Source organism: Trichosurus vulpecula, chromosome 4 (genome assembly GCF_011100635.1).
Source record: "Trichosurus vulpecula isolate mTriVul1 chromosome 4, mTriVul1.pri, whole genome shotgun sequence".
Classification (NCBI taxonomy): domain Eukaryota; kingdom Metazoa; phylum Chordata; class Mammalia; order Diprotodontia; family Phalangeridae; genus Trichosurus; species Trichosurus vulpecula.
The window spans coordinates 366,388,562-366,415,940 of record NC_050576.1 but is presented as its reverse complement, the minus strand read 5'-3'; the positions used below and the strand labels follow the sequence as shown (position 1 = coordinate 366,415,940).

At 35.8% G+C, this 27,379-nt stretch overlaps 1 protein-coding gene across 1 annotated transcript in view; it reads left to right on the top strand.

Annotated features, from left to right (window-relative positions):
• ABCC4 (ATP binding cassette subfamily C member 4) overlaps positions 1–27,379 on the top strand; it is a 286,747-nt gene that overhangs the window by 69,273 nt on the left and 190,095 nt on the right. Inside the window, exons 4-7 of the mRNA XM_036757037.1 lie at positions 327–551; positions 15,865–15,954; positions 17,863–18,026; positions 19,257–19,382. Of these exons, the coding sequence (XP_036612932.1) occupies positions 327–551; positions 15,865–15,954; positions 17,863–18,026; positions 19,257–19,382 (605 nt within the window). The remainder of the gene's footprint in view (positions 1–326; positions 552–15,864; positions 15,955–17,862; positions 18,027–19,256; positions 19,383–27,379) is intronic.

The following is a 27,379-nucleotide window of genomic DNA, read 5'->3' as shown; positions in this document are numbered from 1 at the left end:
AAGCTGACCTTTTGGTGAGCTCTCTGCACTTGGCTAACTAGGTCTTCCAATCCTACACACACTCATAACCCAGCTCATATTCAACAAGGCCGTTTGATGAAATGACCCCCGAGGTCTCCTCTTGTTTCCTGGATCTATGATTTGATGATCTTTTCTAGCTTCTGTCGTGCTGCATAGCCTTTCAGAAATCAGTAACCTCCATGCTATGATGAATCATGAATCGTCGGAGTAAGATTTTGCTCTAACAAAGTAGGAAAAAATTGATATGTTGGATTCTGTGATTTATATTTTGCTTAACTATGTTTTCTTTTTTCTTTTGTTTTTAGGAAAGCGCCAAAATAGTGCAACCATTATTTTTGGGGAAGGTTATTGAATATTTTGAACATTATGATCCGGATGATAGCGTAGCTTTGAATAGGGCCTATGGCTATGCTGCTGCTCTGACCATCTGCACGGTCTTTTTGGCCACACTGCATCACCTATATTTTTATCATGTACAGCGTGCAGGAATGAAACTGCGAGTAGCCATGTGCCATATGATTTATCGGAAGGTAAGTGAATTTATATATTCCTTACTTTATGCAATTAATAGTAAGTTGTTTGTATAATACATTATGTTTAAGTTGACTTCGTATTTAAAAGGATCATCTTATGAATATTTCTATAAAATCAAAGAATCATTTTGTAAAGCCAAAATTTATAAAAATCCTCTAATCTTTCTTTTTTTCGGAAATACAATTACATTATATTACATTTGTTTCAAGGAAGCTATTGTGGGATATGGTATATTTCCCATTACGAGGTCAGATCAAGCCCAGTTAGAGAGTCTAAATATGTCTGTCCATAGGCTTGCTAGAAGCTCTTACCATCATTGGGTTGAAAGTAAATTGTAAATTATATTTCTGATGATTTCATGCCAATATATGATGCAGTGGTATATTTTTCTTTCAATAAAGTCTGTGGTTGGGCAGCTAGGTGGTGCAGTGAGTAGAGCACCGGCCCTGGAGTCAGGAGGACTTGAATTCAAATCTGGCCTCAGACACTTGACACATGTACTAGCTGTGTGACCTTGGGCAAGTCACTTAACCCCAATTGTCCTGCCCCCCCCCAAAAAAAACCCAACAATAAAGTCTGTGTTTAAAAATGAATCTGGGCAAAAGACACTGGATTACAGTGACACAAGAAGCTTATGTATAAAATGAACTAATAGTTGTGAAGGTCATTTTCTATCATTTGGCTAATTTTTAATGAGTCAGTAAATGGCACAAAATTAATTTTGTGCTTATTAAAAAAATCATTGGAGCATATGGCAACTAGAAAAAATATGGACCCCACCCCAACATGATCATAAGAAATTCTTTTGGCAGGGGGATGGATTGTTTCTGTAATTCGATAATGAGGCTAATACTTTTAATTGAACATCATTTTTCACATTCACAGCTTTAAGAAATATTGCCCACTTCAGAGGTTAAGGATTTTACATCTTAAATTCTTGATTTGCTTTCTATGTAAGATTCTTTGTCCAAATATCTCTTCCTTTATCTGATTATGCAGTGTAGTAGTAGATTCACAACCATCTAGGATAAAGTTGGAAGTGTCAGCCTCCCACTTATCAGTTTCCAAATCAAGTTCTTATCTATGTTACAAGGAGGTAATTTCTTAGTCCTGTTTATTGAAAATGATGGCAAGGTTACATGCAACCAGTTTCAGTGAGATTGTTAATAGTATTAGAATTTGTTTATTGTTTATAATCTTGGTCATTGAAGCTTATCCCAGATTGTTTGAAAGCTTGATTTTGGAAATCACTCTTATCTTCACTTGTCTTGCTTTTTAAAAAAAATTCTGATACTAACAAATACCAACTAAAATGAACATTTCCATTTATACAGTACAACTGAAAAAAATAGGATTGTATGTGAGACTGAATATGTTTGGTCCAGCTAGCTTTTTTTTTAAGTATATATTGTCTGGCTTGTCTATGATTTTCACCTTTCTTCTGTTCTCTTTTGTACTTTAAAAATGCTTAATGACCTTTTCTTTGCTTTCTTTTTTTTTTTAAGTAATTCTATCCCAGTTCCCCCTCCACCTTTAAATTCCCCCTTTGAAAAAGAAAGAAAAACAAAACCATTGTAACACATCAGCCAATCAATATTTATTAAACCCTGCTATGTTCTTGCACTGTGCTAGGTGCTGGAGATACAAATACAAAAAATGCCTCAAACCCTACTTGCAAAGGAATTGATTACATCCTAATAGGGGAGACAACAAGGACGGGTATAAGAAATATAAAGAGAATACAAATACAAATAAAATAATTAAATACTAGACAGTTTGAGAGAGAGAGCACTAGCACTGGTATAAAGACATTTCTCTTTGGCAAAGGGCTTGTGACTGAGAATTATATTCAAGATGAAGTGGTAAAAAATATGTCATTTCATACAACAGGCACTGTTACTCTTTGAGTAACTTTGGACAAACCACTTTAATTTGAGCCTCGGTTTGATCATATGTAAAATGGAGGTTTTTGTACTATGACCTTTCCTGGCTAACTTACAAGATTATTATAAGGTTAAATTTTTCAAGATGTATGTAAAAATGTCAAGTGGCAATTCAAGGGAGGTTGTCTTTAGGTTGTGCCTTTTTAATGCAGGTAAAGGGGCATAATACATACATATATACATATATACATATATATATTTTTTTTTTCAAATGATCCACATTTATGTATATCCAGGTCTGGCCTCCGTAAATATGGATGTGTGACATTGTTTTATAATTCTTGGTATGCTATACTGATTTAGTAAAGGAGACAAGATAGAGATTGTAGTTGTTCAAGGCTCTCTGGCCTAGTGAGCTGTTGTTGGCCTGTTTTTCTTCCTGTTTCCACTAATACCTTGGAAAGTAGTCCTTTAGCCTCTGGGAAATCTGATCAACCTTGGCGTATTTGCTTACTTGAATGTAAACACCTCCCCAAGGTATTAATTTGCTGGGTAGCTTATCATAACAGAATTGTCTCTTTAAGAAGTAGAGAAAATGCTCTCAAAAGTCACTTGAAATACAAGAAACATGGGAATACTAAATTTCCCTAAGAGCTAAATTCTTGCTTCTAGTAACATACAGAAAATGGAGAAATAAGATTCTTCATCCTTTCCCATAGGTCAGTGCCTAGGGCTGAAAACTGGTGTCATGGTAAACCATAAAGGCCTTTTTCTGTGTTGTGCCTTGGTGTTTGTGGCTTTACTTTCCAGTGGTACCTTGTCTTAATCCTGATGTCTGGGAAATAATTAAATTGGATTACATCAACAGAGTAGCAGTTAAATTATTGGTAGTTTGTGGTTTTGAATAGCATCGTGGGAAATGTACCTTGCTAAGCTTATTGAACACGTTAGCATGTCAAGAGTTCCTTGGCATTCACCTTCAGTTTTTGATCTATGACTACTTTTTCCTTTTTTGATCTTTTGCCATTTCTTTGCTACCTGTGGGTTGTAGAATGGAAAGTTAAATTAGTTTGACTCGTAGTTTTTTTCAGATCTCATTTGTTCAGTCATTCAGTGTGCCAGTGATGGGTCTGTAGGAGTTCCCTGAAGCATCTTGCTTGAATCAACCAAGGAGTCTTCTTTCCTACTTCTCTTGCCAATAAAGGCAGCTTATAATACCATACTCAAACCTGCATGGAGTATTGAAATACTTACCTTTTAAAATCTGAAATAAAGTGGATCAAAATGTCAGCAACTGAACTATCGCTAATAAAAACATTTGCAGGTAAAAATAAAAGTGATAGCAACAAAGAAACAGACGAGTAGATTATGAGTTAAAAAATTTGTTGAGCAAACATAAATGGGTCATGGATGAAGAGCAATGTACTAGGCACTATTAATTTAGTTTGAATTAGTAGTGTTACAGCCCATTCATTTGACTACACGTCTTGTATTTGGAATTTACGGAGAGTACAATGAAGGGCATTCCACGTTTGTGGATTCAGTTAATGGGTGCCTGATCCCAATAAAATAGGACGGTAATGCCACTTCTGCTTTATAGATAAGAAATTTTATACGTATGTAGATATGTTTGTATGTATGTATATATGTATACATATATACATGCATATATACACACAGATACACATGCATATGTGTATACATACACATATGCATATGTACATATATGTATATATGTGTTTGCACATACATATACATACACACGTGTATAATACGCTAAGATGCCTTCTACTACTTGGTAGTTTTTTATTCTCCAGTTTTAGATTCATTTTTATTTGCCAGTTTTAGATTCATTTCTTGGAATGAATAAAAATTTAAACTATAGCTCATGCAGGGATAAAATAATATATACTATTGTTCATATTTATAAATAATGTATATATTCATATATGTGAGTATATATGTGTGTGAATACATATATGTGTGTGTGTGTGTGTGTGTGTGTGTGTGTGTGTGTGTGTGAATGTGCCTATATACACATACAGGTCTGTATATACATACATATATGTGTGTGTGTATGTATATAAAGAAAATACCTGACACAGGGGAATGGCATAGTTCATATGCTCAGTGAACTGGTGGCAGAGGTAGGATCATCAGAACCTAGTCTCTTAACTCTTAGTGTTCAGTTCATAGACCTTTACTGCTTGCCCTGTTAGACTGGTTTGCACAGTTAAGCTGCAGTTGTTACCTTCATTCAGCATGTCTCACAACAGAGGTCATTTGATAGTTTCTGCAGCAACTGTCAGGTAACACTTAACTCAGAGCAGGAAGCAGAGTGGAGTTCACCTGCACAGCCTGGTAAATCTGACTAGATTCTCCCCTGCCCAAAACATAAGCATTGCCATTCTGGGTAGGGTCAGTTGTTCATCTGGCCTGGTATTTATTCCATCTGTGACAATGATGGCAAGGGATGGTTTGTTGAAAGCAGCACAATTATCCTTCTTAACATTAGTCTGAATCAATCTCAATCAGTAAACATTTATCAACATTTATCAAATGTCAAAGATAGGCCCCTAATTTTCCTAATTTCCATATTTAACTCCTGCATCTGGCTTCTATCCATTTATATAAACTTTTTGATGCTATTTCAAGATGTCTGAAACATACTTGGAGGTAGTGACTTTTTTTGGGAGGCAATTGGGATTAAGCGACTTGCCCAATAACTTTCTGAGGTCAGATTTGAACTCAGGTTCTCCTGATTCCAGAGCCAGCGTTCTATCCACTTCACCATCTAGCCTCCCTGAGGTGGTGACTTTGTAATTTACTGCCTTGTAAAGAGCAGTCCTTTTCATATGTCATAATTTACCTATTCCCTTATCCTATTTCTAGAATTCTGTAATTTGACAAACAGCTGTTTTTACCTTTTTTTTAGTATTGTAGTGGAAAAAGAAAGACTGGAAGTCAGAAAACCTGGATTTGAATCTTTAGTCTGCAACTTTATTATCTACATGACCCTGGCCCCTCTGTTACTCTGGGTCTTAAATTTCCTCATATCTAAACCATGGGGGATTAGACTTGATCACTTGTATCTCCTCAGACTTTTAGGATCATTCCATTCATGATTTGATAGCAGTTATTTATATCTCTCACTCACTTTTTTTTAGATAAAGACTCCCATTTTTTTGGACAATGAACCTTTTTTTTTTTGGCCTGTCCTCTTGTGGCAGCCCCTTTCTTCTTCTTGATCTTTTTATTTATCCTTTTTCTCATTCTACTTCTGTTCAGTAATGATTTTCTTGAGATGCTATGGGGTACACCATGGTTTTAGATGAATGTAATGCTGTCTATATTACTTCTACTGCAATGCAACAAGGTGCTGAACAAATGAAATGGACAGCTTGATTTCATTTTTGCCTTAAGTCACCCATGCATGAATCTTGATTAAATTGTCTAATGAGAGCCTGCCTATAATACAAAATGAGAATGAACAATGTGCCATCCCACCTTAAATCTCTATTTAAAAATCAATGTTGTATATTTCCATCCTGGCATGTTTGGATTTAATCCATAAATACCACAAAGGAAGGAGATCTATTCAAAGACAGTTTGTAAAAGTTCCAGATTTCTAAGAAGTTGCTAGAAATTTTAAATTCCTTTGAACAGCGGAAGGAGACAGTCTAAATTTTTATCCTAATGCTCAGAGGGAGAAACTCTACTGCAGTTGGAGAGAAAAGATTTTTGGTAGAATTCATTCTCTGAAATGGCATTTCTTTATTATTGTCTTCATTTACTCTGTGGAAAGAAAGTAAGACTAACTTTGAAGTACCTGAAACCTGCGGGAGATTATTTATCTGTAGGCTATGAAGAACGATAATCGAGGCAGTGACTAGGAGCCATTATTTTTGAAACTAGTAGAACTTTTAATTAAGTCCAGAAAGGCTGTGACTCCAAGGAAAGAAGAGCAAGGTAGACAAAAGTCATTCTAGTACAGGCAAAGGATAAAATTATATTTATATTAATGAGGAAGGTGCTGAATTGTACCTTAGATTCTGTCTCTTTTTAAAAGTATTTTTATATTATATTTAACATAGATATTACCACTTAATTTTTTAATAAAATGTTTTATTTTTAAAAATATTTCATTTTAAGAAACAGAAGTCAAATTTGTGTTTTAAACAGGTAAACATGCACCTTATAGCTTATTTCCAGTAATTCAGACCTTGCATTTAAGATACTTTCCACTACTTGGTGACTTTTTTCTCCAGTTTGGAGTCAGTTCTTTGAATGAATAAGAAACTTAGACTATAACCCCTATGGTGATAACATAAGATGCCATTTTCAGCCTCTACTATTATAGGCCAAATAGCTCTCCCATAAACATATACTGTACCAGGTATTCAAAGTTTATATTGATTGTTCATTCATAAAGTAAATGGTGAACTTTAGAGCTTTAAATAAATTTTAGCTATTATTATTATTATTCAGATATAATTATTGGAGGCAGCTAGGTGGCTCAGTGTATAGAGTACTGGACCTGAAGTCAGGAAGACCCGAGTTTAAATCCAGCCTCAGACAGCTCTTTGATCCTGAGCAAATCACCTAACCTCTGTTTGCCTTAATCTACTGGAGGAGGAAATGGCAAGCTGCTCCAGTAACTGTGCCAGGAAAACCCCATGGACCGTATTGGTATGATATGCTCCACAGGGTCAGGAAGAGTCAGACACGATTAAATGACTGAAAGACAAAAGTAATTATTGATTTCCAAAGTCACCAATGAAATCATTCCTGTCCTCAGAGCTCCATATATCTAGGAAATATATAATAAGTACCATATAAGTAGTATAAATTAAATGTTGTAGTTCAGAAAAGAGAGGGTTCATTTTTGCTTGGGTGGTTAGGAAGGGCATCTTGATACAGATGGCTTTTGAACTAGGCTTTGAATAATGTACAGGATTTTTCGTAGTTGAAATGGGGGTGGAAGGAGTGCAAAGGGAATGTATGGTAGGCATCAAGAAGACCCTGAGCGAAGGGTAGGCAAGTAGGAGAACACAATGAACGTTCATGTGATTATGGAAAGTGAATGAATAGTACAGGATAGTCGGGGCACAGAATGTATTAGAATTGTGGGAGATAGAGTTGGAAAGGGAAGTTGGAGCAAGATTGGATGGTCTTGAATGCCAAGGGAAGACGTTTTAACTTAATTGGATAGGTAGAGCGGAGCCATTGAAGATTTTTTCATTAGAAAAACGAGACAATAAGAGTGATTCTTTAGGAAAGATGCATCCAGTAGTAAAGTGTCAGATGGATTGGAAAGAAGAACGTGGAGGCTTTTGACCGTAGAAGGTTAAAGGGGTCTTAACTAACATGGTCGCTGTAAGAATGCGAAATATATTGTGAAGAGTGCTATGAATCCTTCATGAAATTTTCACCATCTTGAATATCTGGTGGTTATGAGTTTTGGGCTTTTGAAAAATGTAGGTTGTAATTGGTTTCGGAAACAGGAAGTTGCCCTATTTTGTCCACCGCAGGTGAATTGTTTATAAGCACAGTAAATATTTTACGCATGTTAGGATGATGAATATGTTGTGCTTTTAGTTCATTGTAAAAATTCATGCCAGATGGAGGAAGGAAGACTAGAAAGAAGTCTTCCCTAAGGAATTGGAAAGAAAGGTGCTGTTAGGAAGGCTTATTTCAGGTAGAAACCCACACATCCAGTTGGTCATTGAGCACCCACTTCAAACTTTGGCACTTTCTTAAGGTAAGAAGGAAATTATTTCTAGTAGTCTTAGTAAATTTACATTATCAAATTTTACTTCTATTCTATTTGAGAGTATATTCAGTCTCTTTAGATAATTCCTCTAATAACTGTATGGGATTATGTGGTCCAGATGGATTTATTCATTGTTTGATGCGAGGCAGCTTGGGCTAATAAATCAGCTCTCAGCCAGCTCAGTTTCAGTTGTACCTCAGGCATTGCTAGCTGAGTCATCAATCTTGGAATCTCTCAGCCTCAGTTCCTCATGAACAAAATGGATAGAATACTAAATTGCACTCCTCATTACCTCAGAGGGTTCTTCAAAGTACCAAAAACCCCATGATTTGTTATTATTCATGACTGGGAAAATTAAAGCCTGGCATAAAATCACGCTGTTGTGAGTAGGTGTGTAGCATCATAACAGACTTCTTTCCATCTATTGTGAAGCAACATGTACCTCTCCAGTCTGTGGTATAGGAGGGTTTGCACCCGAAATGATTGTGATCGAGGGACAACATTTTTGCTGCTGTGAGAGCATTGTTCGTGAAGACTTAACATTTTATGTTGACTGATAAACCTCGAAGAATATTAAGAAATCATAAAATCCTCAGAAACTATAGAATATTTTCATTTAAGTTTTTTTTTCTCTTAATAAAGGGTTTAATTTTCCTAAAGAAGGGACTATGTCCATTTTAGAAATGAGCAACAGCAAATATGATATTGAGGACGAATGAAAAAGCATCTAGTTATTGGGTAATTGTCATAGTCATTGTGCTAAGTGTGAGAGATACAAGGATTTAAAAAAAAATCCCTGCCTGGGGGCAGCTAGGTGGCACAGTGAGTAGAGCACCGGCCCTGGAATCAGTAGGACCTGAGTTCAAATCCAGCCTCAGACACTTGACACACTTACTAGCTGTGTGACCTTGGGCGAGTCACTTAACCCCAACTGCTTTACCTTCCTCCCTCCAAAAAAAAAAATCCCTGCTCTCAAAGAGCTTACATTCTAATAAGCGAAGCCAGCACATATAAGGGAGAAGTGAACAGGGTAGGGAGTTTTTGTTGGGGGGCTGGGAGTGGAATAAGGGCAAGAACTGGCTAGAATGTGAAACTGTAACAAGATCTTGTGTTTCACCACACCAGAAGTGAAACTGTGCATGGGTTGACTGGTTTTAGTGGACTGTCTGATCGGGGAACAAGACCTGTGTCCCCACTGGGTAGTATTAGACATTAGTAGCGCTACCTGCCCAGAATCCCTATTTAGAAACGTTTTTTAAGGAGTCCCTGGCACATAGCTGAGAGAGAGAAGTTCTCTTATTGATGGTTTAAGCCTCTGCTTCTTTTTGTGTCTTCCATTTGGGATCCTTTAAAACAATTCACTCAGTTGTTTTCTTTCCTTGTTTTCTCTGTGGTTAAAGAATTATTGGCTACAGCCTCCGTGTTGTTGCGATCCTCTGTACTACAGGGACCCAGAGAATGGGCTTGAGATAGAATTTTAAGGTTCGTGAAAGTTAAAAGGAGGAATGATTATGGTTTAAAACACATCTGAGAGAAAAGGTCCTTTGTTGCACTTGGGTTGGGAAATGTACACTGTGGGTGTTTTTTTCCTAACCCCCTTAAAATTATATGCCAGAAAAATAAGCAGAATTGCTTTTGGTAAGGTTTAATATCCTGAATGGATCTTGTAGGGTATGATTATAGATTCTTGCCTTAGTTTTCTAATTTTTCTTGTTATTTCACAGTACTCTCCCATAGTCTAAAAGCCTTAGTAAGAATTTTCAAAGGGGAAGGAGGGATTGGACTTGTTTTATATAGTATATGCGTATACCACATCAGTAACTTTGCTAGACACCAGATATTTGAATTTTTAAAATTCTGGAAATGAAAAGCTACATTTTTGCATTCTACAAAGTGTTCCATTTATGGCTTGAATTCTCAAGACTAGTGTCAAAGCCTTAAGGAAGTTATTGGCTCTGTTGCTTTTCAGACTGCAAGCTAGCCATGTACATTCATGAGCACAATGATTAAAGATTTTATTAGATTAGTTTTAAATGCAGCTGTCATTGTTTTCTATAAAAGAGATGGTTGAGGTTTTTTAGTGACTAGTTGAGAGGATGACTACTTTAAATAAATAAACAAATAAATACATTTGTGTGTATCTATATCTATCTATCTTTTAGGGGTTTTTTAGTTATAATCTTAGGGAATAATTAGCTATAAGTTTTATCTTCCATACTTCTGTACCATATTCCTCTTCATCCCTGCTTGTTTAAATCCTTTTCTTCATACACACACACACACACACACACACACACACACACACACACACAAATACCACCTCCCTCTATAGAATGTAAACTCCTTGATGACAAAGATTGTTTGTTTTTTAATCTTTGTATTCCCGTGGTATCTGGCACCTAGCTTTTCATTCCTTCTTTCATTTATCCATTCATTAATTTCTGTTTCAGGTATTGTCTCCTCCATAAAGCTTTCCCTGATCCCATTATCTAAAAATAATCACTCCCTTAAATTTTCCTAAAGCATTTTTTTTGGTCAGAATTTCTCATTTATTCCTTGACAGTACACAAAATTTCATTCCTCATATTGGGATTCCCAGTGTCCTATCCCATATTGTACATTATAAGTTTGTTAGGAGAGAGGCAATTAGCATAATGCCTTACATGAAGGTACAGCATCATGTTGTTGAATTATCTCCCTGGAACTTCTCCTTTGATGCTAGTTTTCACTACCACCCTGTTTTCTTTCCTTTATTCCATTTGTTAACCCCAGTGATTTTTATTCTATTTAGGACTTATACCGGTATCCTCACTTTATTAGTTTGACTCATCTCCCAAGAACTATAGAAACTCGTTTGACTCATTTTCTGAAATCAATTCCCAGAATGTTCAATGAGGCGAAAGGGAAGGAAGGAGAAATTGGATAGAATCTGAAGGCCCTCCCTTCACAAACATTGATTAATTGCAGTAGATTAAATGGTTGAGGTTTTTGAAACAAGGTGTGGCAGTACCATCAGCCAGAAAAATTATAAGGACAATTTTCTGCCTTAGGTAAATAACATCTTCCTTCATCTACAGGTTACTTGGGAGCCACAGATACCATGACAACAAGAGAAAAATAGAAATAAGACTTCAAGAAATACGAGCAGTTTAGGCTTATTTAGCATAGGGGTGAACTGTCCTACATATTTTAATAGGCCTTAAGGTACCTTCTACAGGAAGCCTTTCTTAGTCTTCCTTAACCTTAGTGCTTTGCCCTATGAGACTACTCCCAATTTATCCTATATGGTGTGTGTATATATACACATACAAGTATACAAATACGTATACATATACATATGCATTTACATATACACATATACTTGTATGTAGGTATATATAGATTTATTTTATATATTTAATTTATAGAAATTGTTTATATGTAAATATAGTTATATGTATGTGTATATGTTTGTATCTATATAGATAAAGATAGATAGATAGATAGATAGATAACTAGCAATGATCAGGGCAGTTCTTGGTACTTAATAAGTACTTGTTGACTGATTGACGTAAGGGCATCATGATCTTACAAAACTGAGATTCATAATATTCCTCAGTCATCAAGAAAGTGTTAAATTATGAATCAGGAGAGACCAGAGTTTGGATCTGGCCCCTTAAAGCTTAATAGCTGTATGCTATAATTTAATAACAACTCCATAGGGAAGTTATGCAGATCAAATGAGTCAGGGGCCTTGTTTTTATATCTTGCCTTATCTCTTTTGGGCCTGTTTCTTCATCTTTAAAATGAGGGGGTTGGGACTGGTGTCTCTTTCACATACCCTCCAACTCTAAATCTTTAGTATTATGATATGTACTTCAATTGAGAATAAAAATTTATTCTGTCCCTCCAGAGAACTTAAACTAGGCTCCCGATGATCTGTCTCTGGATTCTTTGTCTTAACTACATTATGACAGAACCTGGCAGACCTGTCAGCGCAGGAGAAGGAACTGAGTTCTCTGCCAGTTAGATATTGTAGCATTTGGGTCGTAGGGAGTTTTGGTGGGAAGAGTGGAGCCTTCCTTGTCTCGATGTTCCTTCCGTACCTGAGTCTATATGACAGTGGTGGGGTAAAAGGGATTAGAGGCTTAGAAGGCCCATCTTGGGAGAAGTGGGGGCTTCAGTGGGTTTGTCTACTGTGTAACTAAGCAGGGCAAAACAGGTGGGGGAGGAGGGGAAGACTGTTCAGAGATTTAAGTTCTGTGGACCACTGACCCTCCTCAGTGATGCAGACAACTGAGAGTTAATTTGATGTAGCAGTTTAAATCTTTATGAAATGTTCATGTAAAATGTTAATATAAAAATGGAAAGAAGATATATAAAATAATGAAAAATGACTGTCTGAAGGTAAAGAACCTTTGTAAAGAAATTTTAAAGCCACCATACATCTATGTGTATGTTGTTTTCCTCATAGAATGTAAGCTTATCAAGGGCAGAGACTATGTAATTTTTGGTTTTGTATCTCTGTTACTGAACCCAGAGAAGGATGGACATAGTAGGCTCATAATAAATATCTATTAAATGAAGGAATGAATAAAAATCTTACTTTGTCACATGATGAATCAATGTATTTTAAAACATTTTACATAAATACTTGTATCCCGTATGCTAATATGGTATTGTTAATGGTATTTAAATGTATGTCATTTATGACAAAAATTATGTATGACTGAAAAAACCTACAATTTTGTGTGAAAGCTTATTCTTTGGTTAGGAAGACACCTTCTGTCATCTGATGGCCCTAGCAGTAGGTACCTGTGTTGATTCCCAAGAACTTGGGACTGTATCTAGAAGCTTTTCTTTAGCATACTGTTAAAAATTGATTTCTTCTCCTTGCTGTTTTTGTGATCACTTTGCTTTACTCTGTTGTTTGGCAGCTACTTCGTAATATCTTGCTGTTATCTCTCCATCTTACATACATATAGTCTGGTTAGTGGAGCTGAGGTGTGTAGTTTTTTGTTTTTGGCATGGATGGTCTGTTTGTTACTGGTGAGCCAGAATTGGCGTGTGATAGCTTATGCAATTAAATATGGAACTTTTCTTTTAGCCTTTCAACCAAAAATAATAACCACTCTGTGCTTCCACGGCATTCTTATATAGCCTCTTATGAAAGCAGGAACTGTTGGAACCTCTCAAGAAATTAGACAAGAATTTAGATTATAGGTCAAATTTGTCAAGTGTTGTTAAAGTCCAATACAACCACTTCTCTGTGGCTTTCTCTTTTATGTTAAGTAACCAAAAAGAACCTCAAGAGAAATTGCTATAGTGAGTCCATATAATGACAGAGGGACAATCTAATTCCTACCTTATTTAATGGGAACATTTATTCACCTAGTTTTTATCAGTGTACTTTATGTAACATACTACAGCTTGGTATAGTAGAAAGAAAGCTGACTTAGAATCAGTAAAGACTTGGGATCAAATTCATGGACCTCTCTGACCTTCAGTTTCCTTTCTTGTAAAATGGGTACAATAAATATTTACCTCATGGTATTTTTTTGAGTATCAAATTAAACAGCTTTAAAATCTTAAGGGATGGGGCAGCTAGGTGGCGCAGTGAGTAGAGCACCGGCCCTGGAGTCAGAGGACCTGAGTTCAAAGGCGGCCTCAGACGCTTGACACATGTACTAGCTGTGTGACCTTGGGCAAATCACTTAACCCCAATTGCCCTGCCAAAAAAAAAATCTTAAAGGCTATGGTGGAGATGATGGTGAAAATGATGCTTCTTTGAGCTCTTTTTACATTGGATGGGTTTTCTTGGTATTGACTGGTCCAAGTAATATTTTTCTTCTGATTTTTAATCTATGTGCTAACTTTAGGCTAATTTTCCCATGAATTCTTATGTCTTTGTTTACAGAGCAAAGGCATCAGAAGATAACAGCTTTGAATAAAGCCGTAAGTGTTTGTAGGAACAGAAAAAAGTGAATTGCAAACAGGGCCATGGGTCTTTCTATAAACATTTGCTCGTTAGGGAGCCAGTAGGGTATAGTAGAGTAGAAAAGCTTGTGTTTGAATCCTGGGTCAGTAGGTCATAACCTCTGTGATCTTGGGCACAAGTCATTCACCTTTTTGTGTGTCAGTGTGTCCCCATTAAAGGCTTTAACTCCATAAATGCAGTTTTGTGACTGTTATATTATTTATCACCTTTGACTGTCTGAACAAGCTTATAAAGTAGATAGAACATGTTACTTTCATTTCCATTTGACATGCGAGGGCACTGAGACCTAGCAAAATGTACTGAATCATATAAGAAAATGTAGAACCTTCACTGAAGTTCAGGATTTCTAATTTTAGTTACAGTGGGGGGGGGGCGGGGAGTTGTGTTGGCACACTGTGCCTGGCACTGTATCTCTCATGTGGTAAGTGCTAATTGTTTGTTAAATTGAATCTAGCCAGCTCAGTTTTCATCAGGTTAAATATGTGATATTGGTAAATAAACTTGTTCTTTTTACTGAAAATTATTTTTGATCCCAAAAGTGTACAATTGGTGGTAGTTTTTCAGTTAAGGAAAATTTTTTAAAATTCTAAATATTAGGATTGAAAAAGATATATACAGTTAAGGAAACCACTGTGTGTGATTTATTATTCCTATGCTATTATTCCTTTTCCTTTTTCCATTGGCATTTTATAGTAATCACATCTTAAAGGTATAGAGTTATCAAGTGTGGAATAATTACACCCAAATAAAGAAATAATAATAAGTCAACATTTAAATAGTACTTCCCATGGGCCAGTCACTGTGTTAAGCATTTCACAATCACTATATCATTTGATCCTTACAACAAGGAGATGGGTACCATTGTTATTATCCTCTTTACAAATCAGAAAACTGAGGCAAAGTGTGATTCTTAAGAAGATCACACAGCTAAAAAATTTCCAAGACTGGAATGTAACTCAGGCTTCCTTGCATTCTTCCAGCATTTTTTTAATACCCCAATTATGGAGAACACATTTAAAGAGCCAAATCAATTCCTGCAGTGGTTTTGAGAGGCAGTGAGGTGTAATGAAATTGGCCCAGGTAGCATGGTGTGTTGGGAAAGGGCACTGTATTTGGAGTGAGAGGATCTGGGTTCACATTCTGACTTTATGAACTTGGGTAGTTAAAAAATCCTACCTGTGTGACCTTGAGTAAGTTGCTTTAACTACTGCATGCTTCATTTTCCTCATTTGCAAAATGAGGGGGATTGGACTTGATGGCCTCTAGGGTCCCTTCTAGCTCTGAAGTCTGATTTTGTGACTTGTTCTCAAGTCCTATTGACACATATGCTCATGTAATCATGGTAGCTTCCTAAGTCTGTAAGTTGTAGATATACATTAGTCGAGGAACTTTCGACACTGAGAGTTCCCCACCTGGATGAACTCATAGGTCTGAAACAACAATCCTGTTGTATGCAGCGACCAATCTACACTGAGCTGGTTTGCATCCCATCACCAAATCTTCTTTTCTGAAAGGGGTCACTTTTTCTTTTTTTCTGGGATGGAGAGGGCTATTAAAAAAATCACGGTTTGAGATAGCGTCGTTTTTATTTTCAGGCTCTTTTATAAATGTGACCAGAGATCATTAGCATCCTTGCAATTCAACAGTACTCTTTCTGCCTTTTCTCCCTATGCCAGGCACTTCGTCTTAGTAATGCTGCCATGGGAAAGACAACTACAGGTCAAATAGTGAATCTTCTGTCCAATGATGTGAACAAGTTTGATCAGGTAAAAACAAAATTCCCCTGCTAATGAATGGCAAATACTGTTTGTTCTTTCCCCCACAGTTGTTACGTGGGATTTAATTAAAATTCATTTGTAGCACATATGAGTGACGCATCATTTTTTCTGCTTGTCCGTATATACCAGTGGTACAATAGATAGATAGTGATATTGTGATCAAGTGTGAATAGACCGCAATTTAAAAAAAAAATAACAACAAAACAATCCCTGTACATTGCCATAAAGGGACTGTGTATGATTTTCCTATAATTAATTTCCAGAGAGTGTTTAGAAAGGACCATCTAGTGCTGTCTCTCATTTTGCAGAAGAAGAAATTGAAATCCAGAGACATGAAGTAATTTTCCCAAGGTTACATAATTAATTACTGGCAGAGGCAGGGAAAGAGGACAGGTTTGCCTTCTTCTTGGCCCAGTGCTTTTCCTAGTGCAAGAAAGGACATTTAATTTAAAAACAAGCAAACAAACAAGAAAGGAAGTTTAGGTCTTTCGAAATACTGTTTCTTAGTGTTCTTTTCATGACCAATGAGTAAGAAGAGTCAGAGGTCTTGACTCCTCATTTAGGGCTTTTGGTACATATCTATGTGATCAGACTTAGCTGTAAAGTTTTTATAGCAGATAACTGGAAAGGTAAAGGGCTCATTTTCTGTAGAATAAATATTTTCTCCAATATCATTAAAGTAGTGATATGATTGGGCAAATTACTTAATAACAGCCTCAGTTTCTTCATGTGAGGTACAGTGTACCTCACAGGTTTGCTGTGAGGCTCAAATGAGATAATATATGTAAAGTGCTTTGCAAATCTTAAAGCGCTATAAAATATTATTATCCTTTGTTCAAAACATTTTTTTCATTCACAAAGGGACTTTTGGATAGGAGGAAGAATTTACTTATTTATTTAAAGAATATATTTTTCCCTAATTACATGTAAAGATAATTTTTATATTCTTTTTTTTAATTTTGAGTTCCAAATTTTTCTCCGTCTCTCCTTCACCTTCCCCCTCCCTGAGATAGTAAGCAGTTTGATATAGGTTATACATGTGCAATCATGCAAAACATAATTCCATATTAGTCATGTTGTTAAAGAAGGCACAGACTAAAAGAAAAAAATATTCAAAAATGAAAAATAGCATGCTTTGATCAGAATTCTGACTCCATCAGTCCTTTCTCTGGAAGGGGAGGTGGATCATGAGCCCTCTGAAATTGTCGTGGATCATTGTATTGCTGAGAATAGCTAAGCCATTCACCGTTGGTCGGTGTACGGTATTGCAGTTACAGTGTACAATGGTCTCCTGGTGCTGCTTACTTCACTTGGCATCAGTTCATCTAGGTCTTTCCAGGTTTTTCTGAAATCAGCCTATTTGTCATTTCTTATAGCACAATAGCTTTCTTTTACCTTTATATACCACAGCTTGTTCAGTCATTCCCCAATTGATGGGCATCTCTTCAATTTCTAATTCTTTGCCACTACAGAAAGAGGTGCTCTAAATATTTTTGTGCTAATAGGTCCTTTTCCCTTTAAAAAAATCTCTTTGGGATACATTCCTAGTAGCGGTATTACTGGATCAAAGGGTATGAACAGTTTGATAGCTGTTTGGGCATAGTTTCAAATTGCTCTAGGAGGGGGAATTTAACAAAGTGGGTAATTGGTTTTTCTCATTTCAGAAAACAACACACATATTCTCTCTTTGCCAGAAATGGGCAATCTGAAGCACCATTTGCCATTTTTTTGTTGAAGCACTTTGTAAGGGTCTTTGTCTAGGTTACAGTCTCTTTCATTAGCAGAATGGGTCTGTTTTGCTGTTTTTAGCTTCTTTCGTCCTTATGATTCCTGGCTCTTCTTACATCACTCGATCCTGATGGCCTTTTTTTTTTGTTTGTTTGTTTCTTTGTGAAGGTGACAATATTCTTACACTTTTTGTGGGCTGGCCCAATTCAGGCCATAGTAGTTACTGTCCTTCTCTGGCTAGAAATAGGAGTGTCGTGCCTTGCAGGAATGGCAGTCCTGCTGATCCTTCTGCCTTTACAAAGCTGCTTTGGGAAACTGTTTTCCTCCTTTAGGTAAGATCAGTATTGATTGCATTGACTATGTATGTGTGATAGCATTTGTAGTTTGTGTGATGATTTTTTTTTAAAAATCCCTATGTTATTTATTCTTTGTATGTGTTGTAAACTGCCCCTGGCTGAGTTACTTATGACTGCCTATAAACCAAAGGCCATTTTTAAGTGCCTACACAGTGGAAAAGACCATGGGAATGCATTTTAAAAACTGCTTTCATTTTTATATACTTCATGATCACCATCTTAAATATAAAGAGAATATATTTTTATACAGTTTATAAAAATATGATTTTATATAGAAATAAGAATGTACACATTAGAATAATGAGAACTGAATTGCTTTAATTGATTGTATGTTTAGTCATGTTTCTGCAATATATATTGTTAATTATTTCTGTGTTTTTGTTCTGTCACCTTTATAAGATTAACTTCTTGAGGATAGGGATTGTGTACTCTGCTTATGGGCACCTCTACTCTGTGTCTAATAGAATGCCAAGTAAACAGGTGGCCCCTCAATAAGTGTGCTGGGTGATTATGATAGTGATAATGATTCTTTTTTGGATATATCCCAGCTTTTTAGTGTATTTTCCTACTAAACTGAAATGGGCATTCCTGATGTCATCTGACCTGTATAATATGTTCTTGACAATCTTAATTTATTTTAACAATATAATGGCTTTTTTGGCTCCATCTTGCACATATTAAATTTAATTGCAAGAAAACCTAAAGATATTTTCCTCATGAGCTTTTATTGTCTGTCCATGCCTCCCCCATTTTTTGTGTGCAATTGTCAAACCCGAGGGTGGAACGTTATCTTTATCCTTATTTAACTTATAGTAATGATACCTTATTAGAGTCGATCAATTGTTCAAGTTTAGCAAAGCCATTTTAATTTTTGATTCTTTCATCTAATGTGTTAGCTATTCTTTCTATCTGTGTCATTTACATATTTGAATAGCGTAGGCCCAAGGACCAATCTATGTACCGTTCTGATTTTAGACCTGTTAATGAATTCTCTTTGGCTCTGCTCATCTGCTTGTACTCGGTTCCCCATAAACCATCAGTAGATACTAGCCATTGAAGTCTTTGGCATTTGTGTTAAGAGATTAGCAGAGTGATCTTGTCCTGGTTTTGGTCCATCATCTCTGCTCATTAATGGTGGTAGTATTGCCAGTTAGGCATTGATATCCATGATAACCGTGGAGAATAAGTCATCTTTCTGTATGTTAGGAGCCAGACTGCTGCTTTCACAGATGTCAGAATTAGAACGATGAATGAAGTTATAACGGGCATAAGAATAATAAAAATGTATGCCTGGGAAAAGCCGTTTGCAGACCTCGTTATGTATCTCAGAAGGTAAGTTGTGCATGTTCTGTGTATTGTATCCTGTTAAATGATTGCATTTTCATATTTAGTTACTCATCTTAGTGTCCCTAATTTTAGGAGGTTTATAGAAATTAGTTCTCTTACATTCCTCTACTAGCCTTCTTTCTGCCGCCCTCCTGCTCTCAAGCTGACAATAAAGTTCAGTTGCATATTGTATGGTCCCAAATTAAAGGAGGTGTCTCTTTGCATCTTCCAGAAGACTAATTTTAGGGTTAAATGTCCCCAAAAACAAAACTAAAAGAAGAAATGTGATAAATTTGTAGTCAAGACAGTAAACATATAATAAAAAACAAATTTGAAAAATGTTAATCCTGGACACAGTCGTAACAGAAGTGTCAGTTGACACCGTCTTTCCTATACTAATTAACATCAGTGAAATGAAACATTGAATTGTAGCAGCCTGGAGTTGAAAGGACCTCAGATTTTTATGTCTTCCATTCTCTTAAACCATCTCAGAACTAGACTGAACATTTCCACTGGAAATAGAGTGTATGAACTTTTTTTATTTATTTTTAAAAATTTATTTATTTTTAGTTTTCAGCACTCACTTCCATAAGATTTTGAGTTCCAAAATTTCTCCCCATCTCTCCCCCTCCTCTTACCCCAAGATGGCCTGTAAATTGATATAGGATCAACAAAAACATTCATATTAAACCTATTTTCACACTAGTCATGTTGCAAAGAAGTATTAGAACCACTGGGAGAAACCACAAGAAAGAAGAAAAAAGAGAGAGAGCAGATAATATGCTTCAATCTGCATTCTGACTCCATTGTTCTTTTTCTGGATGTGGAAAGCATTTTCCATCATGAGTCTTTTGGAGTTGTCTTAGATCCTTGCATTGCTAAGAAGAGATAAGTCTATCCAAATTAGTCATCGCGTAATGTATCTGTTACTGTGTACGATGTTTTCCTGGTTCTTCTTACTTCACTCAACATCAGTTCATATGAGTCTTTCCAGGTTTTTCTGAAGTCTGCCTGCTCATCATTTTTTATCGCATAATAGTATTCCATTACATTCATATACCACAACTTATTTAGCCATTCCCCAACTGCCGGGCATCCCTTCAGTTTCCAATTCTTTGCCACCACAAAAAGAGCTGCTATAAGTATTTCAGTACATGTCTGGTCCTTTTCAGGTTTGTATGATCTCTTTGGGATACAGACTTACAAGAGTTATTGCTAGGTCAAGGGTATGCACAGTTTTATAGCCCTTTGTGCATAGGTGAAGTTGTTTTTTTTTTTGAAATATGATAACTTTTATTTCTGAACATAATTAGTTTTCTTTGTAATTTTAAGTGTTTTATTTTTTGCATTTAAAAATATTTTCAGAAGGGTCTGTAGGTTTCGCCAGATTGACACAATGTCCATGACACAAAAGATAGTTTTGTTTTAAGCCATGCCATGTTATTCCCATTTTTTAAGATACAGCTCTGATAGTTAGAAAATTTTTAATTGTGGTGAGCGAAGATCTGCATCCTTTTTTTCATCATTGGTTCTAGTTGTACCTTTTGAAAAGGCTTTGTTAAAAAACGGTGAATCAGTCTTCCAGGTAACATCCCTATTAAATATTTGAAGACCATTATTTCAGCCTTCACTAAGTTTTCTTTTTTTTTAACCTACCTGGTATTTTCATTTTCTTTTTCCTTTTTTTAATCTACTGGTAAATTTTGAAAAAGAGTTGTAGTAGATCGAATAGGAAGCACCATGGTTCCTGGGGTTAAATCTTGGCTCTGCCATCTGTTTGACCTTAGACAAGTCACTTAATCTCTTTATGCTTCAGTTTCTTAATCTGTAAAATGAGAAGATTGAACCAAATGGCTTTCTAAGTACTTTTTTTGGTTAATTTATTTATTTTCAGTTTTCAACATTTACTTCCATAAGTTTTAAGATTTTTCCCCTTCCCTCCCCAAGGTGGCCTGCAATCTGATATAGGCTCTACATACACATCCGTAGTAAACATATTTTCATATTAGTCGTGATGTATAGAAGAATTATAATGAATAGGAGAAACCATGAGAAAGAAAAAAAAAACAAAACAAAAAAAGAATAGTTTGCTTCGATCTGAATTTAAATTCCATGGTTCTTTCTCAGGATGTGAACGGCATTTTCCATCATGAGTCCTTTGGAATTGTTTTAGGTCCTTGCATTGCTGAGAAGGGCTAAGTCTGTCAAAATCAATCATTGCAGACTGTGGCTGTTACTGTGTACAATGTTCTCCTGGTTCTGCTCACTTTACTCAGCATCAATTCATATAAATCTTTCCAGGTTTTTCTGAAATCTGCCTGTTCATCATTTCTTTTTTTTTTAATTTTTTTTTTTAGTTTTAGTTTACAACACTTGGTTCTACATAATTTTGAGTTCCAGATTTTCTTCCCTCCGTCTTCCCCTCCCTCCCCAAGACAGCATGGAATCCCATATAACTTCCACATATAACTTCACATTGAATTAATTTACACACTAGTCAAGTTATGGAGAAGAATTATGACCAATGGTCTGAATCATGAGAAAGAAGAAACAGGACCAAAAGCAAAACAAAACAAAAAAAAAACCAGCCCAAAAACAAAAACAAAAGAGAGAAAAAGAAAAAAGAGGAGGGGAAGGCTAGCATGAAGTGAGCCTCAATCTGCATTCGTACTTCATAGTTCTTTCTCTGGATGTAGATAGCATTCTCCATCATGAGTCCTTTGGAGTTGTCTTTGTACCTTGTGTTGCTGAGACGAGCAAAGTCTGTCAGTGTTAGTCCTCACAGAATCCATATATCTGTGGTTATGTATAATGTTCTCCTGGCTCTGCTCCGCTCACTCAGCATTATGTCATGTAGTTTTCTCCAGGTTGTTATGAAGTCCGTATCATCCCCATTTCTTATAGCACAATAGTATTCCATTACCTTCATATACCACAGTTTGTTCAGCGATTCTTCAGTTGATGGGCATCCCTTTGATTTCCAATTCTTGGCTACCACAAAAAGAGCTTCTATAAATATTTTTGTACATATGGGTCCTTTTCCCACTTGTGTGATCTCTTTGGGATACAACCCTAGAAGTGGTATTGCTGGGTCAAAGGGTATGAACATTTTTATAGCCCTTTGGGCATAGTTCCAAATTGCTCTCCAAAATGGCTGGGTCAATTCACAACTCCACCAGCAATGTAACAATGTTCCAATTTTCCCACATCCTCTCCAGCATTTATCATTTTCCTGTTCTGTTATTGTAGCCAATCTGACAGGAGAGATGTGGTATCTAAGAGTTGTTTTGATTTGCATTTCTCTAATCAGTAGTGATTTCCAGAATTTTTTCATATGCCTATAGATATCTTTAATTTCTTCTTCTGAAAACTGCCTGTTCATATCTTTCGACCATTTTTCAATTGGGGAATGACTTGTATTTCTATATAGTTGGCTCAGTTCCCTGTATATTTTAGAAATGAGGCCTTTACCAGCGACACTAGTTGTAAAGATTTTCTCCCAATTTTCTGCTTCCCTCCTAATTTTTGTTGCATTGGCTTTTTTATACAAAAACATTTCAATTTAACATAATCAAAATTATCCATTTTGCATTTTGTAATGCTCTCTCTCTCTTGTTGGGTCATGAATTCTTTTCTTTTCCATAAATCTGATAGGTACACTATTCCTTGCTCTCCCAAATTACTTCTAGTATCAGCCTTTATTCCTAAATCATGAACCCATTTTGACTTTCTTTTGGTATATGGTGTAAGATATTGGTCTATGCCCAGTTTCTGCCCTACCATTTTCCAATTTTCCCAGCAGTTTTTGTGAAATAGTGAATTCTTAGCCCAGAAGCTGGCCTCTTTTGGGTTTATCAAAGAGTAGATTGCTATAGTCGTTGACTTCTCCATCTTGTGTACCTATCCTATTCCACTGATCCACAACTCTGTTTCTTAGCCAGTACCAGGTAGTTTTGATGACTGCTGCTCTGTACTACAGTTTAATATCTGGTATGGCTAGGCCACCTTCTCTAGTATTTCTTTTCATTAATACCCTAGATATTCTAGACCTCTTGTTCTTCCAGATGAATTTTGTTATTATTTTATCCAACTCTGTAAAATAATTTTTTGGTAGTTCAATTGGTATGGCACTGAATAGATAGATTAATTTAGGTAAAATTGTCATTTTTATTATATTAGCTTGGCCTAACCATGAGCAACTGATATTTTTCCATTTATTTAGATCTGACTTTATTCGTGTGAAAAGTGTTTCATAATTATGTTCATATAGACCCTGGGTTTGTCTTGGCAGATAGACTCCCAAATGTTTTATAGTGTCTACAGTAACTTTGAATGGAATTTCTCTTTCTATCTCTTGCTGTTGGGCTTTGTTAGTAGTGTATAGGAATGCTGAGGATTTAGGTGGGTTTATTTTATATCCTGCAACTTTACTAAAGTTGTTTATTATTTCAAGTAGTTTTTTACTTGATTCTCTAGGATTCTCTAAGTAAATCATCATATCATCTGCAAAAAGTGATAATTTAGCTGCTTCTTTGTGTATTCTAATTCCTTCAATTTCTTTTTCTTCTCTTATTGCTGCAGCTAACGTTTCTAGTACCAAATTGAATAGTAGGGGTGATAATGGACATCCTTGTTTCACCCTTGATCTTATTGGGAATGCATCTAGCTTATCCCCATTACAAATAATGCTTGTTGATGGTCTGGCTGCCTGATGTCTCTTTCCCTAGGGTTGCTCTCCAGCACTGTTGTTCTTTAGCAATAGTCTCAGCTTTTGTTGTTTGAGCTGGTGTCTGGTTTTAGGTAGATGCTATTTATAATTTTAAGGAAGGCTCCATTTATTCGTATGCTTTCTAGTGTTTTTAATAGGAATGGGTGTTGTATTTTGTCAAAGGATTTTTCGGCATCTATTGAGATGATCATATGGTTTCTGCTGGGTTTGTTGTTGATATGATCAATTATACTGATAGTTTTCCTAATATTGAACCAGCCTTGCATTCCTGGAATAAATCCTACCTGGTCATAGTGTATTATTCTCATGATAAGTTGCTGCAATCTTTTTGCTAATATTTTATTTAAAATTTTTGCATCGATATTCATTAGGGAAATTGGTTTATAATTTTCTTTCTCTGTTTTGACTCTACCTGGCTTGGGTATTAGTACCATATTTGTGTCATAAAAACAATTTGGTAGAACTCCTTCTTCACCTATTTTTCCAAATAGTCTACAAAGTATAGGAATTAATTGATTCACATGTAAAACCGTCTGGCCCTGGAGATTTTTTCCTAGGGAGTTCATTGATGGCTTGCTCAATTTCTTTTTCTGAAATGGGGTTATTTAGAAATTTTACTTCCTTTTCTGTTAACCTGGGCAATTTATGTTTTTATAGATATTCATCCATATCTCTAAGGTTGTCAAATTTATGGGCATACAATTGAGCAAAACAATTCCTAATTATTGTTTTGATTTCCTCTTCATTAGAGGTGACCTCACCCTTTTCATTTTTGATACTGGTAATTTGATTTTCTTCTTTCTTTTTTTTTAATCAAATTGACCAAAGGTTTATCAATTTTATTGATTTTTTCATAAAACGAGCTCTTTGGTTTATTTATTAATTCAATAGTTTTCTTGGTTTCAATTTTATTAATCTCTCCTTTGATTTTCAGTATTTCTAATTTGGTATTTAATTGGAGATTTTCAGTTTGCTCTTTTTTTAGCTTTTTCAGCTGTATGTCCAATTCATTGATCTCCTTTTCCCCTATTTTATTTATGTAAGCATTTAGAGAGATAAAACTTCCCCTAAGAACTGCTTTTGCTGTATCCCATAAGTGTTGGTATGTTGTCTCATTATTGTCATTCTCTTGAATGAAGTTATTAATTGTTTCTCTGATTTGTTCTTTGGCCCACTCATTCTTTAGAATTAGATTATTTAGTTTCCAATTAATTTTTAGCTTATTTTTCCATGGTTCTCTGTTACAAATAATTCTTATTGCATCATGATCTGAAAAGTATACTTTGACAACTTCTGCCTTTCTGCACCAGATTGTGAGGTTTTTATGCCCTAGTACATGGTCAGTTTTTGAGTATGTGCCATTTACCACTGAGAAGAAAGTATATTCCTTTTTATCCCCATTCAGTTTTCTCCAGAGGTCTATCATATCTGCCTTTTCTAAAATTCTGTTTACCTGCTTAACTTCTTTCTTATTTATTTTGAGGTTAGATTTATCAAGTTCAGAAAAGGGGAGGTTGAGGTCTCCCAGTATTATAGTTTTGCTGTCTATTTCTTCCTGTAACTCCCTTAACCTCTCCTCTAAGAATTTGTATGCCCTACCACTTGGTGCATGTATGTTAAACAATGATATTGCTTCTTTGTTTATGGTGCCTTTTAGCAGGATGTAATGTCCTTCCTTTTCTCTTTTAATTAAATCTATCTTTACCTTTGCTTTGTCTGAGATTAGGATTGCTACACCTGCTTTTTTTTACTTTAGCTGAGGTGCAATATATTTTAATCCAGCCTTTTACCTTTACCCTGTGTGAATCCCCCTGTTTCAAATGTGTTTCTTGTAAACAGCATATTGTAGGATTATGGTTTTTAATCCATTCTGCTGTCTGCTTCTGTTTTATGGGAGAGTTCATCCCATTCATGTTCACAGTTATGGTTTCTATTCGTGTCTTTTTCTCCATCCTATTTCCCCCTGTTTATGCTTTTATTTCTCCCTTTCCCCTTCCCCTCCTCAACAAAGTTTTGCTTTTGACCGCCGCCTTCCTCAGTTTACCCTCCCTCTTTATTCCCCTCCCTTATCTTACTGTTTCCCACTTGGTACTTTTCCCCTCCCTTCTGACTACCCCCCCGTCTCTTTTTTCCCCCCTTCCCCTCCTACTTCCTTTAGGACAAGTTAGATTTCTATACTTATCATGGTATGTTATTCCCTTCTTGAACCAGATCAGATGACAGTAAAGCTCAAATACTGCTCTTCTCCCTCCCTTCTTTCCCTCTACTAAAATGTGTTTTTATGCCTCTTCATTTGATGTAATTTACCCTTTTCTACTAACTCCTTACCTCTTCTCTCATAGCCCTTCCTTTACATCTCTTAATTATGTTTTTATCCTTATATCAGTTATTTTATGCAGGCATTCACAATCTATGTGTATCCCTTTCAGTTGTCATAATAGCTGTACTATTCTCAAGATTGACATATATATGTATATATATAAAACATACATAAGATGATATAATCCTATGTAAAGATGCAAATAATTTGCCCTTATTGATTAATATGGTTTGTGGGGGTTTTCCCCCTGTTTACCTTTTTATGTCTCTCTTGAGTTTTGTATTTGAAGATCAAATTTCCATTGAGTTCTGGCCTTTTCATCAGGAAGGTCTGGAATTCCCTTATTTTGTTGAATGTCCATCTTCTTGCCTGAAAAATTATGCTTAGTTTTGCTGGGTAGTTGTTCCTTGGTTGTAGTCCCAGCTCCTTTGCCCTTCGGAATATCATATTCCAATTTCTCCTGTCTTTTAATGTAGAAGCTGAGAGATCCTGCATGATCTTGACTGTAGGTCCATCATATCCAAATTGTTTCTTTTTGGCTGCTTGCAGTATTTTCTCCTTGACTTTGTAATTCTGAAATTTGGGTATAATATTTCTTGGTGTTTTCAGTTTGGGATCTCTTTCAGGGGGTGATCAGTGAATTCTTTCAATGACTATTTTGCCCTCTGGTTCTAGGACCTCTGGGCAGTTATCTTTGATAATTTCTTCGAAGATACTGTCAAGGCTCTTTTTTTCATCGTGGATTTCCGGTAGCCCAATAACTCTTAAATTGTCTCTCCTGGATCTATTTTCCAGGTCATTTGTTTTCCCAATCAGATATTTCACATTTTTTTCTATTTTTTCATTATTTACATTTTGTTTTACTACTTCTTGATGCCTCATAGATTCATTAGCTTCTACTTTCTCAACTCTAATTTTTAATGAGTTAGTGTCTTCATTTTGCTTTTGAGTCTC